At 58.8% G+C, this 13,726-nt stretch overlaps 3 protein-coding genes across 3 annotated transcripts; all 3 read left to right on the plus strand.

Moving 5' to 3' along the window:
• Nucleotides 1-1,185: 1,185 nt before the first annotated feature.
• On the plus strand, nt 1,186-4,623 carry LMXM_32_2750 (conserved hypothetical protein; the record flags this gene model as incomplete). The annotated part of the gene is made up of 1 exon (XM_003878483.1): nt 1,186-4,623. One exon carries the CDS (start codon nt 1,186-1,188, stop codon nt 4,621-4,623), a length of 3,438 nt encoding a protein of 1,145 aa, XP_003878532.1.
• Nucleotides 4,624-6,178: 1,555 nt separating this feature from the next.
• LMXM_32_2760 (conserved hypothetical protein) lies at nt 6,179-8,398 on the plus strand (the record flags this gene model as incomplete). Its single annotated transcript, XM_003878484.1, has 1 exon — nt 6,179-8,398. The coding sequence occupies one exon, from the start codon at nt 6,179-6,181 to the stop codon at nt 8,396-8,398; it is 2,220 nt and encodes a 739-aa protein (XP_003878533.1).
• Nucleotides 8,399-9,695: 1,297 nt separating this feature from the next.
• On the plus strand, nt 9,696-10,421 carry LMXM_32_2770 (putative ubiquitin-conjugating enzyme; the record flags this gene model as incomplete). The annotated part of the gene is made up of 1 exon (XM_003878485.1): nt 9,696-10,421. The coding sequence occupies one exon, from the start codon at nt 9,696-9,698 to the stop codon at nt 10,419-10,421; it is 726 nt and encodes a 241-aa protein (XP_003878534.1).
• Between the last annotated feature and the right edge of the window lie 3,305 nt (nt 10,422-13,726).

A 13,726-nucleotide genomic window follows, 5' to 3' on the forward strand; every position in this document is an offset into this window, starting at 1 on the left:
TGATATTGATAAGACGCGGATGCTCCTCCCTCTTCCCCTCGTCGCTCGCGCACGCACGTGAGCTCACGGAACGCGGCCACTTAGACAAGGCAACCAGGAAAAACACGCTTCTCGAACATGAGGATGTGAACTCCATGGCACCATCATTTTTGAGCAGCGCGCGTGTTGCGTATGCATGCAGGTGGTACTGCTGAACCCCCACCCCCTCCTCCCCCTTCATCCTTCGCTCATCAGTCAAAACTAAGCAAACAACGCAGCCCCCCCCTTCCCCCACCTCCCCTCAAACATACAACAACAAAGAACCGATAACGCAGCAAGCTGCACGAGGTGGAGGGTAACGATGATGGGTCTCATCGGCAGCAATGGGGCGAGAAGTATAAAAGAAAAAAAAGGTATACAGCAGTAGCGGCGGCATGTGCAGCGGCTATTGCACGTGATAACGTGAGTCTTTCTACACACAACAGAAACCGAAGCAGAAACAGACGACTGCGCCGAGTTGTCTCGGCGGAGAGACTGATCTTTGTTGCGTTGCGGCGCCGGGCCTGTGCTGCTCGTGGTAATAATGCGAGCGGCAGCAAGGAGGGAAGAGGAGCGAAGTGCTGAAGGGCAGCAAGTAATGTACGTGCCATGTGCGCCTCCTTCCCTTTTCGCTAGCGCACGCCTCGCAACCTCCACTGATGCCCTGTGTTGTGTGGAGGTAGGCGTGCACACTACAGCCACATTCAAGTAGCATCAAAAGCCAAGGCGGACAACTTGAGATGTTGGGTAGCGGTGCCGTTGCCGCGATCCGAGCCGACATCACGAGTTCTGCGCCTACCTGCGTCCAGAGACACGGGGCTTTCTATCTATACCAGCATCATTGGTGATCAAACAAACGTAGGCTGTGTGTGTCAGCCATCGCTCTCAAGTCGTCATTCACTCATGCCTCCTTCTCTTTTCTCTCCTTACGCGGCTGCGCTGCCCCTCACATTCTGGCTACTGTGCTCTTCACCCTCTTTGACTCGCCCTGCCCCCGCGAGAAAGACGCACTCGTGCTACTCCGTTGAGGGCTGAGGGACAGGCGAGGTCCGTAGTGGTCGCTAAAACGCCAAGGAATCGCTGCACGTGTGGTGCACGACGCCACACAAAAGTCAGCCCCCGTGCACCTCATCTTCTTACCTTTCATTGGTGTGTTTTCGTTCAACCATGCTGACTCCCTCGCTCCTGGCGGACTCTGTTGTCCGCGCTGCCGCATGGGATGACGGTGGGGCGGAGTTCATCTTTGTCGACGGCACCATTATGTCTTTTGTGGACAATATGAACACGTTCGTAGCGGTGCGCAGCAACCCTAGTCCTCGCGACGCACAGCGGGCAGCCACTCACGCGGCCCGGCAGCGACAGCAGGAGGAAAGGCGGCTGCGGTTGTCGCCGACAGCCGCAGCTGCAGCAGGCGAATATGTCGACTTGACTGATGACCCCAAAGACGACGATGACGATAACCGCGAGCTGTGCTTTACAGCCTGGACGCTCAGCAGTGACGTGGGTAAGGTGCGGGCAGCTCTCCACATCTTCAACAGCCTCAGCGAAAAGCCTCGGCTGCTGACGCCGCTGCTGCCTTCAGAAACCCCTACATCTCTTCTCTCGTCTTCCTTGTTGACAGCTAGCGCCTCTGCGGTGACACCGGCATATTCGATGGTGGGATCTTGTGGCGTGTGGCAAGAGCCGGGGCCTCCGATCGACACCCTGTTGCTGGAGCGGCGGGCTGACCTGTTCCGGCGATACGTCGTGCTTGGCACCGTTCGCCAGTGGATGCCCGTTTCTGCAGCAGCTCCACAGAGGGAGTCCGCGGTTCCAAGCGCGGCGCGGAGCGACCTACCGCAGTCAGAGTCATGTCTCATCGGTGCCACGGCCGCGGCTCCGCTTACTGTGGAGCGTGCGGCAGAGTTGAGAATGGCAAAGAGCCCACCTGAGCACATAGAATATGGCGATGATTCGAGTGCCACACATCCCAAGGAGGTGCCTGTTGGCACGGTACTCGAGCTATGGTGTGCTCTGCGCCGTGTCTGTATGACGGTTGCGGTGCACCGCGAAACCTTCACGGTGCGGTGGCCAGCGCCGGTGACCCGTAGCGACGGATCACGACTACCGCTGTCGTTTCATGCGCTAGACACTGCGACATTGCATCTGTCACCAGTTTCGCCCAGCTGGTCCTCCTCCATCTCGCCTCCAGGCTCTGCATCTGCGCCGCTGCTGTTCACATACATGGAGCAGACGTTCCCAGTGCGCGACCCACCAGACGCGTGGCGGACGATGCTGCAGCTCGCGCTAGAGCTCGACGCAGAGCTTCCTGGAGAGGAGAGGGAAGGCAGCGCACCCAGCTCAGCGTCAGCGTCACCGTCCCACACCACCATCGGCGCAGTAGGCACGGAGTGCGACGAGAATGTCGGCCGTTCTGCTTCCTGGCATGGCTGCTTGCCTGAACCGCACCGCTGGAGTGGTGCACTGAACCAGCACCGTAACACCAACCCTTGCCGCTTCTCTCGACTAACTGCATCGCAGGCGGCGCACCTCGCTGCACCGCGGACGACACGCGCCGTGGACGCGATGCGTGCGCTTCACCCACGTGGCTCACGACTTTGTTGGATGTACGAGGCGAGCCACTGCGGTTCAAGTCGGGAGAGCCCGTCTGCCGTGTACTGGTGTGTGCAGGGGTCCGCTGTAACCACACCCATCAAGGGAAACCTCGGCGGCACTGCTGTCGTGACAGGGACTTCGACGGCCGCGTCGCTTCGGGGTACCGAAGTTGTGGCGTGGGTGGCCGAAGATGGTAGTGTTGTGCGAACCACGCTCGAGGGGCAGGGCTACACAATCAGACACCATCGTCTTCACTTGTCTTCGTCTTGTGCGACGGCACCAGCGCCGGCTGTTTACCGACTCCAGGCACACGACACCGCGGCAGCGATGATGGCAGTAGACAAGCGCCTGCCATCAACCATCACGCCACTGCGCTGCCACATTCACGTATCGCCTCCGTTAGCATCAACGCAGTTGCATAACGGCGGCGAAGTGCTGCAGAGCTGCTGTGCCTTGTCGCCCAGGGCGACGCTGCACCTTCGCGGCGACCCCAACTCGCGGTCTTCACCACATGGCGACACACGAAAAAAGGACACCGCCGCCGCCGCTGCAGCGTCAGCAGCCGCAACAGCCTCGCCGGAGGCGTTTGCAGTCGCCATCATTGACCCTCAAAGCCTCCACTGCGCGCCAGCGTTCTCGACCGACGGCATACAACGAGCCTGCACCGCGGCCACAGTCACTCCTGCGTGTGCGTGCTCTGCCTTGGCGGCTCTCACCGCATTGTTGGTGTCAAGCGAGCAACGTATCCCTGGATACATGGACTCGCACTGCAACGCAGCAGCAGGGGCGCTCTTCCTTGCATCGCAGGGCAAGGGTGTCACCTGTGGGAAATTGGCGTCTTTGGAAGCCAGCGACGCGGTGCGCCGCCTGCGCCTCGGCCGCTACGTCGCCTCTGTGGTGGACGTCGCCATTCAGCTGTCCCAGGTGAACTGCGCCGCCAAGCGTGCGGCTGACGCCGCCAGACCGTCGACAGACCAGCCACGACTCGCTGCGTACTGTTGCTCCGGACCGGCAGCGACTTCTCGGCCGTGCTGGTCGACTAGTGGGCACGACTTATCATGTCGCAAAGGAGCCCTCTCAGCCGCGGCGACGGCCAACTCCAGTAACGCTTCCGCTGCCTCCGTTGTCTACTTGACAAGTCGGCTGGACGGCATCGGCACCTTCACAGCACTCACCAACGGCACCATTCGTGTCCACTTTGACGACCGCACCCTCCTTACACTCGTCCCCGGCGTGAACGAGGTGGACGAAGAGGAGCTGCTGGCGACGTGTGTGCTGCGCAACGCCACACGGTGTACAATGCGTGCGGCGCAGTGCCACCCTGGACACGCGATGCACCGCTACTTGGCCTACGCGCTTCCGTTTCGTCGATATGTGTACTGGAAAGCTGTACACCCGCATGAAACGGTTGTCATGGACGGTGGATGTGCCGGGGTCTCGGTCAGCGAAAGACATACGACTGCGCTGCAGGAGAAACCGCAGCAGGGACAGGGGCAAAGCCCGAGAGCAGCGGTGGCTGGTAGAGTCGAACACACCACTGCTCGCGACGACGCTTCTGCGTCACTGGCCAGCATCTCCGCAATGGAGGCGGGCGCGTCTCTGCTGGAGCCCCCGCTTCTGGATGAGTCTCTATGTCTCCTGCCGAGCTTGCGGTCGTGCTCCTTGGCCACATCCTTCGGGGTGCCGGGCGACGACGACGAGCGCGCTGCAACCGTGTTGAGCAACGCCGTTCGGGCTTCAGAGGTGAAGAGCGAGCCACTACACTATCCTCTGCCCAGTGGCCCGATATGCTCTCCGCGAGTCCGCTTCTTCACCTCCGATGCCGTGATGTCTCAAGGCACCTTGAATGACACTGGCCCAGCATGGGGACTAGTAGACACTCAGCGAACGATGCAGACATACTACGACGCCGAAGTGGCCGAGGCGGCGGCGCAGCGGACCCGACTGCAGGAGCTCCTCGATCAAAACGAGGCCCTTTCGAAAGCTACCCGAGCTCTTCTACGTGACTAGATGGGTTGTTGTGGTGGAGGGTGATGCAAAATGACCACAGTGTGAAATCTGTGGCTATGACGCATGCGAGTTCTGGGCGTGTGCGTGCGCTTCCTTCTGTTATTATTTAGTTTTGATTCTGAGTAGATGCAATTGAGCTTCATAGATTCCGCAGTGGACGAGGGAGAGGGAGGGGCAGGCACACACACACACACACACACAAGCCCCTGCGCCCATTCTCCTTCCCTGTTTGTCGCTGGCCGACACGAGGCCTTCGCTCTCTGCACATAGAAGACACCACCCAAGGAAAGTACTCACGTGCCCCCGTTTACAAGTGCGTCGTCTCCGTTGCGCCTCTTGCGCTCACCACCATGCAAACGAGGAGGGGAGACCTGTGTGTGTGTGGAGGGGGGTGTCCATGCCCCTGGCGTGCAAGCTCAAAGGTGCAGCATACCGATTAAAAGGAAGAGGCAACGTGCGCCTCACCAACACACCCACGCATGCAGGAGAGGCGGAGGATGACGTTGGACAGAAGTCTGCCTGCCGCACAGGTATGCTGTGTGAGATAAAGGCAATCGGATTTGCTCTATGGAGCAAACGGAAACCCGAAAGCGCCACGTTCTCAGACGGCGAGGTCACTGATGTCGATGCACTCCCCCACCCCTGTTCCAGTGTTCTCGCTCCCATAGCATATGCGTTGTGTTGGTACTCCCTCATGTGCCGCCTCGTCCGCTCTCCACCGTCCCTCCCTCTCTCCTCTCCGCTGCTGTGGCCCACGGTGTTCTCGGTGGTGCACCGCCGCTTTCCATCATCGGCCTCTCCGCCCCCCTTTTGTTGTTGTTTCGCCCGTGAATGGGGGTGGAAGAGAGGGAAAGGACCATACAGAGAGGCAGCGCGTACACTCACTTGACTGGGAGAAGGAAGAAGGAGAGCGTCAGCTGCTCAGCTCTGCGCTGAAAACTCGGTACACGTTTTACACCTGACATGCGCACGTACAGTCCCGAGGATGGATCCCCGACCGTACGGCAGTGTGGCGCGTTTCTCTGCGACGATCCCCTCCCCAGGGTCGTCATCTATCGCGTCCACATCTTCGAACGTCACGGCGAACTCGGCAGTGGCGGAGGGGAGCAGTAATGGCGCGCTGCCGCCGAGCTGCACGGGCTCTCCTGCCATTGACCACTGTGGCGGTCCGTCGGTGGACAGCGAAGGCGGTGTCCACAGGAGTTATGCACCTTCCAGGGTCCTGCTTCCCAAATGGACGACTGCCGCCATGCGGGTGTTGCTGATGGCACTCTCCCCTGCGGAGGTCGAGCGCGCCACCGACTCCTCCAGCAGGTACAACCAGCACTCCCCTCACACCACCCCTTCCACAGATGCTGCTCTTCCACAGCAACACGGAGGGCCGCCGCTTCACCTTTTGCGCGGCAGTGGGGATCAAAAGAAGTCGTCCCGCTGTGTCAGTGGCGGCGTATCAAGCCTCGGGCAAGGTGTTCAAACAGAGTCACCATCACTGATATTTCCGCTACCTGTGGTGCCGCAGACGCAGTTGCCGCCGTTGCCGTCGCAGCTGAGCACCATGACGGAAGATACGCGGCCGAGCCGAGAGTATGCGCGCCAGGCGTCCTTATCTCCGCGCAACACCGGCGGCCTGGGCAACCCGAGCGCGGTGCGCGGGCGCATGGACAGCGGCACCGCATCAATTCAGCAGGCGCTGCCGTCGCGGCGCATGGACACGTCGTATGCGGTGCACCGTGTGCTGCCCCGCATGGTGTATCCGTCTTTCACCAACAATTTGCACATCTTGTCCCCGCAGCACGACACATCGAAATCGAGCTCCTGGGCTCACGCATACCGTCCTTTTGACTACACACTGTCGGCCTGCACCTCGCAACCCCGCTCACCGCCTCTACCACCCCTCCGCAGCACCGTAGATGTGACGGCGCTCCCTTGCGAGGTGTCAATGGCTGCTGCCGCAATGGGCTTGCATCCCATGCGGGCGAAAGCAAGCAGCAATGACGTCCCGTCGCCGCTGCTCTCGCAGCAGCCTCATCGATCACCCCCCTGCCAGACTGTTTCTCTGAGCCCGTTGGACTTCGTAGCTTCAACGTCTGAGGCTCAACTGCCGACAGAGCTCACCGAGGCAGAATTGCCCACGAAGCCTCCCGAGGCGCTCAGCGCGAAGCTCGACGCGGTGTTCGACTGCGCCGCCAAAGCACTCGTAGGGACGATTCCGATGCTCCTTCCCGCGTCTGCCTCCGGCAGTGCCGTGGTGCCGTCTACGTCGGCCTCATCGTCTTCACAGGTGGGGGAGGGTAGCGGACCGCTGCTCGGCGCAGCGATGCAACAGCGGAAGCTGCAGACAACGCTGGCGTCAGCCCTAGTCTTCGCCAATCTGCATGACGGCGACGACAAGAGGAATGTAAGCGGAGCCGTCGAGCCCTGTCTGATGTCGGTACTTTCGCCAGTACACCAGCAGCCACGCCACCAACACCACAATCAACCTTCCGCAGTGGCGCTTCCCAAGGCGGCAACGTTGGTGATGAGTGGCGGGCACAGTACGCGAGACTTTCAGCGCGGGACATGGGTGTTCCTGTTCGCCTGCCAGGAGCGCCTAGCGCGCGAGCTACTTGAGGCTGAGGAAACGAGCGAGGCGCTACGGTGTCTGCCGGCGTCATGCGCGGCGTGGCGCACCTACTACCGCCCTACCTTGGGCAGCCCCGAATGCGGTGCGGTCCACCTGACTAGCAGCACAGACATGGACGTATCCCTGTCTTCAGACGTGTCCACCGCATGGACAACGGAGTTCGCCCCGTCCACTGTGATGCTTTCCGATTCGAGCGACGCGGATACTTCCTACGATGCGACTGAGAGTGCCTTTCTTTCGCACTGTCGTCGTGTGAACAAGGAGAAAGGGAAGCGGAAAGGCAAGAAACTACTCACCCAACCACCACATCCGGCGTTCGCGGTGGCTGTCTACCGGCTGGAACTCCTGGAGAGCATCCTCGGTGACGAAATCAGGACAGAGGAGGAGAAAGCATTTCACGCCTGCATTGAGAAGCCGTTCAAGTACGAGCATCGGCTGCTCACCGTCGGCACCTTGCCGCTTGAGCGGTTCCTGCGCGGCTGGATCGCCATTCACCGTGCGCAAAGGCTGCGCCACGCCCTCCAGCGGGGGAAAGTGGGGGACGTGGAGCAGGAGGCCCGTGCCGCGCTACATGCGACGAGCCAGACGCTGCAGCGGCGCTTCCAGCTGATGGTGACGGCCCTTGTAGAGCAAGAGCATTACTACCGCTGCTGTTTGGAGCTTCTCTACACGCAGGATGCGGCGTGGGCTGGAGTGGTGTTGCTGCGCTTGCAGGAACAGGTCGAGCGCTTTCCACTTGCGTTCGGCGCTGTCATGAGTAGAAGGCGCGTATGTGGGCGGATGAAAGGATTGACCGTGTTCTCCAACCTTGCGCTGGCCGAGCAGGCAATTCGCGAAACGATCAGCGGCGAGGAAGCGCGGCAACGTGCTGGATTCCCAACCGAGCTCGAAATGCGCGGAGTGCACCTCGTGCAAGAGCCGCAGGCACGCGAGAAACTGGTTGATCGCGAAGCCGCCGAGCGCGCTGTGGTGCATCAAGTCGTGTGCGCGCTGCAGACTCACTACAGCATCCGGGAGGCGGAAATCGAGGAGGGCATCGAGCGTCAATACTGGCTGAAGCAGCTGATGCAAGGCGGCGTCGATGGCGCCGTCACGAGCGCAACGCCGCGGCCTCTACTTTGTGACGTGGTCGCGGCCGAGGTGGAGCTGTGAGGGTGCAGGAACAGAAAACTGGGCAGTAGGTGCACGCCCGTATTTTTCGTTGCTTTTTCTCTCCACGCAGCTGCTCACGTACACGCGCACACGTACACATGCATGCACCGCCTCGCCATGCACATTCAGGACTGTTTGTCTGTGATGTGGTGCACGTGAGTGAGGGCGTTGTAGACGCCCTTCTCTATGCGTCTGCGTGCGTGCGTGCATGCGTGTGTGTGTGTGTGTACCGCCTCGCTTGTATCTTTGTCACTCGCAGTCCTTCCCCCTTTTCTCTTGACGAGGAATCAGGTGAAGAAGCAGTCTAACCGACGAACCTCGGCGTTGGTCTCTCTCACTCTCTCTTCCTCCATGGAACTTCATTTGAAGATGTACAGGCGTAACACATCTCTATCGATGTGGATCGCACTGCTGTCTCTGGGTGTGCGTCCGCACGCACGTACGTTTGTGTGTGTGTGTGTGTGCCACATGGAGCAGCGAACCCCTCCCCTCCCGCGCGGAAAGAAAGCAGCAAATCCTCCCCCCACACAAAGAAAAAAAACATACGCGCTACCCGAACGTGCACAAATGTGCAGCTGTGCCTGTGTATTAGTTGGCAGGTGGTGAGCGAGAGAGAGAGAGAGAGATGGGAGGAGACGTTGTGAGTGTCTCTCTTCTTTGGACATGAACTGCATGGGGAAGTCAACCGCACGGGAGGATCACCGACACGGGTTTACTCCGTCTTTTCACAGCCTAGCGACCCTATTCAACTTGCATAGGCGACAACGTATTAGCTCGCTTCCCGTGATATGCTGTGTGCTAGTAGAATACGCGTACGTTCGACAGCGACCAGATGCCCTCTTTTCCGACTGCTCTTACAGCTCTCAACCACCCTCCCCACCACCACGATTCAACCACCCCATCCCACACACATACACACACCTGCGCTCTTGCTCCTTGCCTTCTGTCCGTGCGCCCGTGTGGGTCTCCTACGGATCCCTTTAACCCCTCGCAGAGTTCTCCCCTCTCCCGCCGCTGCTCGACGGCATTGCGTACACCCGCACAAACAAAGGAAAAGAATATCTTTGAACATTTCGGCACACGCTTTCAGGCGCACGACAGAGTGTGAGTCGCCTTAATCACAAGCTCGGCTGGCGTCGTTTCCCTGGCTCGGCCATCAGCTCTTCTCCCATTCCTTACACACTATCTCACTCCCCCTCTTGCTCTCGGTCATTTGTTGGGACGCATTTTCATAAAGACTCGCACAGACACACATACACACACACACAGACCTTGTAGCGAGGAGTAGGAAGGGGTAATGCCTCTGACGGCGGCTGGCATGCGGACGCTGATGCGTCAGATGCAGGAGGTGCAAGAGCACCCTGTCGATGGTGTGCAGGTGCGGCAGTCGGACTCGATGAACGAGTACCACTTCGACCTGGACGGTCCGGAGGGGACGCCGTTTGCGGCGGGTCGTTTTCATGTTGTTCTCATATTCGACGAGCAGTATCCAGAAGTGCCGCCAAAGGGTTTCTTCCGCACCAAGATCTTCCACCCCAACATCTCCGAGCGTGGCGACATCTGCGTGAACGCGCTGAAGCGTGACTGGTCCCCGACTCTTGGGTTGCGTCACATCCTTGTCGTCATCCGCTGCCTTCTGATCGAGCCGAACCCGGAGAGTGCGTTGAATGAGGAGGCAGGACGACTGATCTTGGAGGAGTACGCGGCATACGAGCGCAAGGCTGCTATGTACACTGCCATAAACGCCGCGCGTCCGAACGGGGCGCCGCGGTTCACACCTCCCGAGGCCAAGGTGGAGAAGGCGTCTAGCTCGGTCACGGCGGATGCCTCGGCTCCCGTAAATGCGGACAGCGGCGCCAGCGCCACAACTCCTGCTGCCTCAGCATCGTCCATGGCAAACAGCAGTGCACCATCGACGGCCACACGCAGGCTGACCCTGTCGGAGGCGAACTGCCACCCAGGTTCAGCCACAGCGGCCGAGAAGGCAGAGAAGTCGAAAAAGAAAGCGCTGCGCCGCATCTGAGCGAAACCCAACGCACTTGGTTCCAGGTTTTGGTTATGTCTGTCTGCTGAGATGATGTAGCTCAACTTTGTACGTCTGGATAGCTGTACGTGTGGATGCCGCACCGCACCGGTACATGGGAAACCAAACAATGGTGCGGCGACACTCTACTCCTTTTCTATCTCTCCAGTCAACGATGGGCCCAGCGCCGTTTTTTTTTTTGCGGGGCATGTTGTTGTGCATGCTCTTTGTTGTACAGCTCTCACCTCACCCTCTCCACTCCCTCTCCGCGTGCTCTCCATGTGGTGGTGATGATGGTCGCCGTCCCTTTACTCCTCTTTTCCTTTTACGTTTTAGCAGTGTTTTTATATATTTCGAGTACGCTTGTGCGTGTTTGCATTATGTCCATGTACGCGCCCGGCCTTGTGCTGCGGAGGAGATGAACGACGCGAAAGGCGTCTCAGCAACACACAAGCGGTGCCTGCGTGCACGGTTGAGAGCGAGGGGCGGCCGCCAGAGACGGCGAAAACATGCACGCGTGAAAGATCATGTCGGTGAGAGCGGTGGAGAGAGAGGGCCGTGCCCTTTCGCTGCTCATTCTCGCTCGCTCGCTCGCTCTCTTTCTCTGTGTATCTGTCATCGATGAGTACACTGGGATGGAATGCACCTCCAAGGGGAGGGTGAGTGGGGGAGGGCTGCCCGCTGCCATCTTTCTTGTTTTTTTTGTTGTTGTTTCCTTCTTGATTCGCTAGAGCTCCTCAGCTGTTATCATTGTTCTTCGTTCATATGGTTGCGTGCGTACGTGCGGAGGCCCACTGCCGTCTGTCGCTTTCCCTCTCTCTCTCCGTCTCCATCCTCTGCCTGTATCGCTGTGAGCTTTCTGTTTTCTCTCTTTTCTGCGCACCTTGCAAGACTGTGAACGCTCTCGGTTGCTGTTGTTTTTTTTGTCTGTGTGTGCCCTCGCTCCACCCAGCCAGAGACACACATACATTTGCTCAATGTGTCTTGTGTATCGTCACGTGATTGTAGCGGAGAGAGCGAGCGTGTTGGTCCACTCTCCCGAACCCCCCACCCTCTTGTCCTTTCTCTTTTCATTTTCTCGTGTCCCTCGTCCCGTGCCGTGAGAGAGATGCGACAGATAAGGTCCCGGCGAGCGTAAAGGCAAAGAAAAGTACGACACACGAATGCGAAGCAGCGGAGACCCGCTTAGCGTACTTCCTAGACCCTCTCCACCTGTTGCCGAGCAGGGGTCAAGCGGCAGCAGAGAACCACCCGCCCCACCCCCTCCATTTACCTCAGCCATGTGCTTGAAAGAGAAGGCAGAAGTGCGGCTTGTGGTCACGTAGGACGTGAGGTGCAGCGCTCTAGGTGAAGCTGATGTACCAACTACCGACTGGCCGCACATTGGGCGACGAGCTCGGCATCGGACCCCCTCCTCTCTTTCTATTCATTCTGCTTGTTCACAACACGGCATGCCTTTCATGACGCCTGGTTAAGCGCGGTACTCCCTCTGCCCCCTCAGCCTCCACTGGCCCAGATACGTCATCACCACCACTGTCACCCCCCCCCACCCTCCTCCTCCTCCTCCTCTTTTTTGTTTCGTTGTCGGGGTTGCCGGCACGCACACATCCACAACCACAAAGAAACAAAAAACACTTCTGCTCCATATCTACGTGCACGAACAGAAAAACAAAACATCGAATCACTCCTGCCGGTATTGTTATCCTATATATATATATATGGGCAGGCTCCCTCTCCCTCCCTCCCTCTCTCTCTCTCTGGCTTTCTATGTTGTGAATGTTGCGCCTCATCTCACCGCGACAAAGGTTTATACCCGAGTGTGTGTGTGTGTGTCGGCACCTAGGTCAACACTGCTCTCTCTCTCTCGCGCCGCCACGAAACACTGTTCTGCTCCTCCATCGCCTTCCCTAGCGTTTACCAACACAGCGCTAGGCGTTCACGATCAGTGCTGTGTCTGTGTGTGCGTGTGTGTGTTTCTTTTTTTCTTCCCGTCGCTGTTCGCAGTGTTGCTGCTGGCCCCTGCGGAAAGTGCTACCCTCGTCGCATGGAGAAGGGTCGAGCGACCGACGGAGCGCTCATTGCTGAGTTTTATAGCACCCTTGCCCCTTGATTTCTGGCTTTTCTTCCCGTGTTGGGGCTACTGTATGTGTGTGTCCGTCGGCGTTGAGGCTTGTATAGCCGTCACAGGCGGGACGTTGAAAGGAGCGCACTGAGACGACGACGAGTCCCCCGCTATCCATGTGTGGCGGCGCTGTCGTGCTAGCGTAAGTCTGTTTTCTCCTCTTCGGCTTCTTGACAGGCCTTGCTCTGCTCGTGCGTGCATGTTCGTATGCCAAACTCTTCTTGTAATTCGGTTTTCCGTCAGCACACCTGTCACCAACACTCCTCCCCCATCCTCTTTCGTCCTCTCTCTCTCTCTGCGCCTGTGTGTGTCTTTTCCTCAGCCCTACCGACCCGTATAGACATTCGCATTGGCTCGCTCCTTCTCCAGTCCAGCCAGAGGTGGTACTTGAGTGTCTGTGTGTTAGTGTGCAGCCGTGCGGGCTTCACCCCTCGAACTTTCCACTCTCTCCCTCTTTTGTGTGCGGTCGTGCACTTCGTCTCACTTTCCGTCGACGCTGGCAGAGTTCTGGTTTGCCTTTTCCTCCTCCCGTCGTACTTTTAGTCGCCCTCTCTTGTGACCCATCGCGCCCTCTCTTTCCCCTCGTGTGTGCGTGCCTGGAAATTTTCGTTTTCTTTTTGCTGCTCCTCTCGCGTTGTGCTGTGTCTCTCTCTCCCCTCTCTCTATCTCTCGTTGTATTGTTGACCGCTGCCTCGCGCCGCTCTTTTTGTAAGGCGCCACCGCCGCCGCCGCTCCCCCTCCCACCCCTTCTCTCTCGCTGTCTGTCTGTCTCTCTCCCTCACCACGTTCGTGGCGACCAGCGCTGTGGCATCTTCTCTTTTTTTCCCGCTGTTGTCTCCGTTGTTTTGTCTTTTGCTCTGTTTGTTGTTTGTCTGCTTCGTCCTTCACTGTTGTCCGCAAAAAGGTCGACACACGCGCGTTCCCGCTCGCGGTCTGTCACCGTTTCACTCCTCCTCCTCGTCGGTGTGTGTGTATGTGTGAGCTCAGCTATAGTCACGCAAAAAGCGCTCACGTACTGTCCTGGCACAAGGATAGAGATAGAGATCATCCGCGGCACCGAGCAGGCGAGCGAGAGGCAAACAGGAAGAGAGAGGGAGGGGGGTAGGGGCACACGGCACGGAAACTGAAACAAAAGCGTCTGCGACTTCAGGGCAGAGCTCCGCTTTCTGTCTCTGCCTTCCCC

This window comes from Leishmania mexicana, chromosome 32 (assembly GCF_000234665.1).
Source record: "Leishmania mexicana MHOM/GT/2001/U1103 complete genome, chromosome 32".
NCBI lineage: Eukaryota > Euglenozoa > Kinetoplastea > Trypanosomatida > Trypanosomatidae > Leishmania > Leishmania mexicana.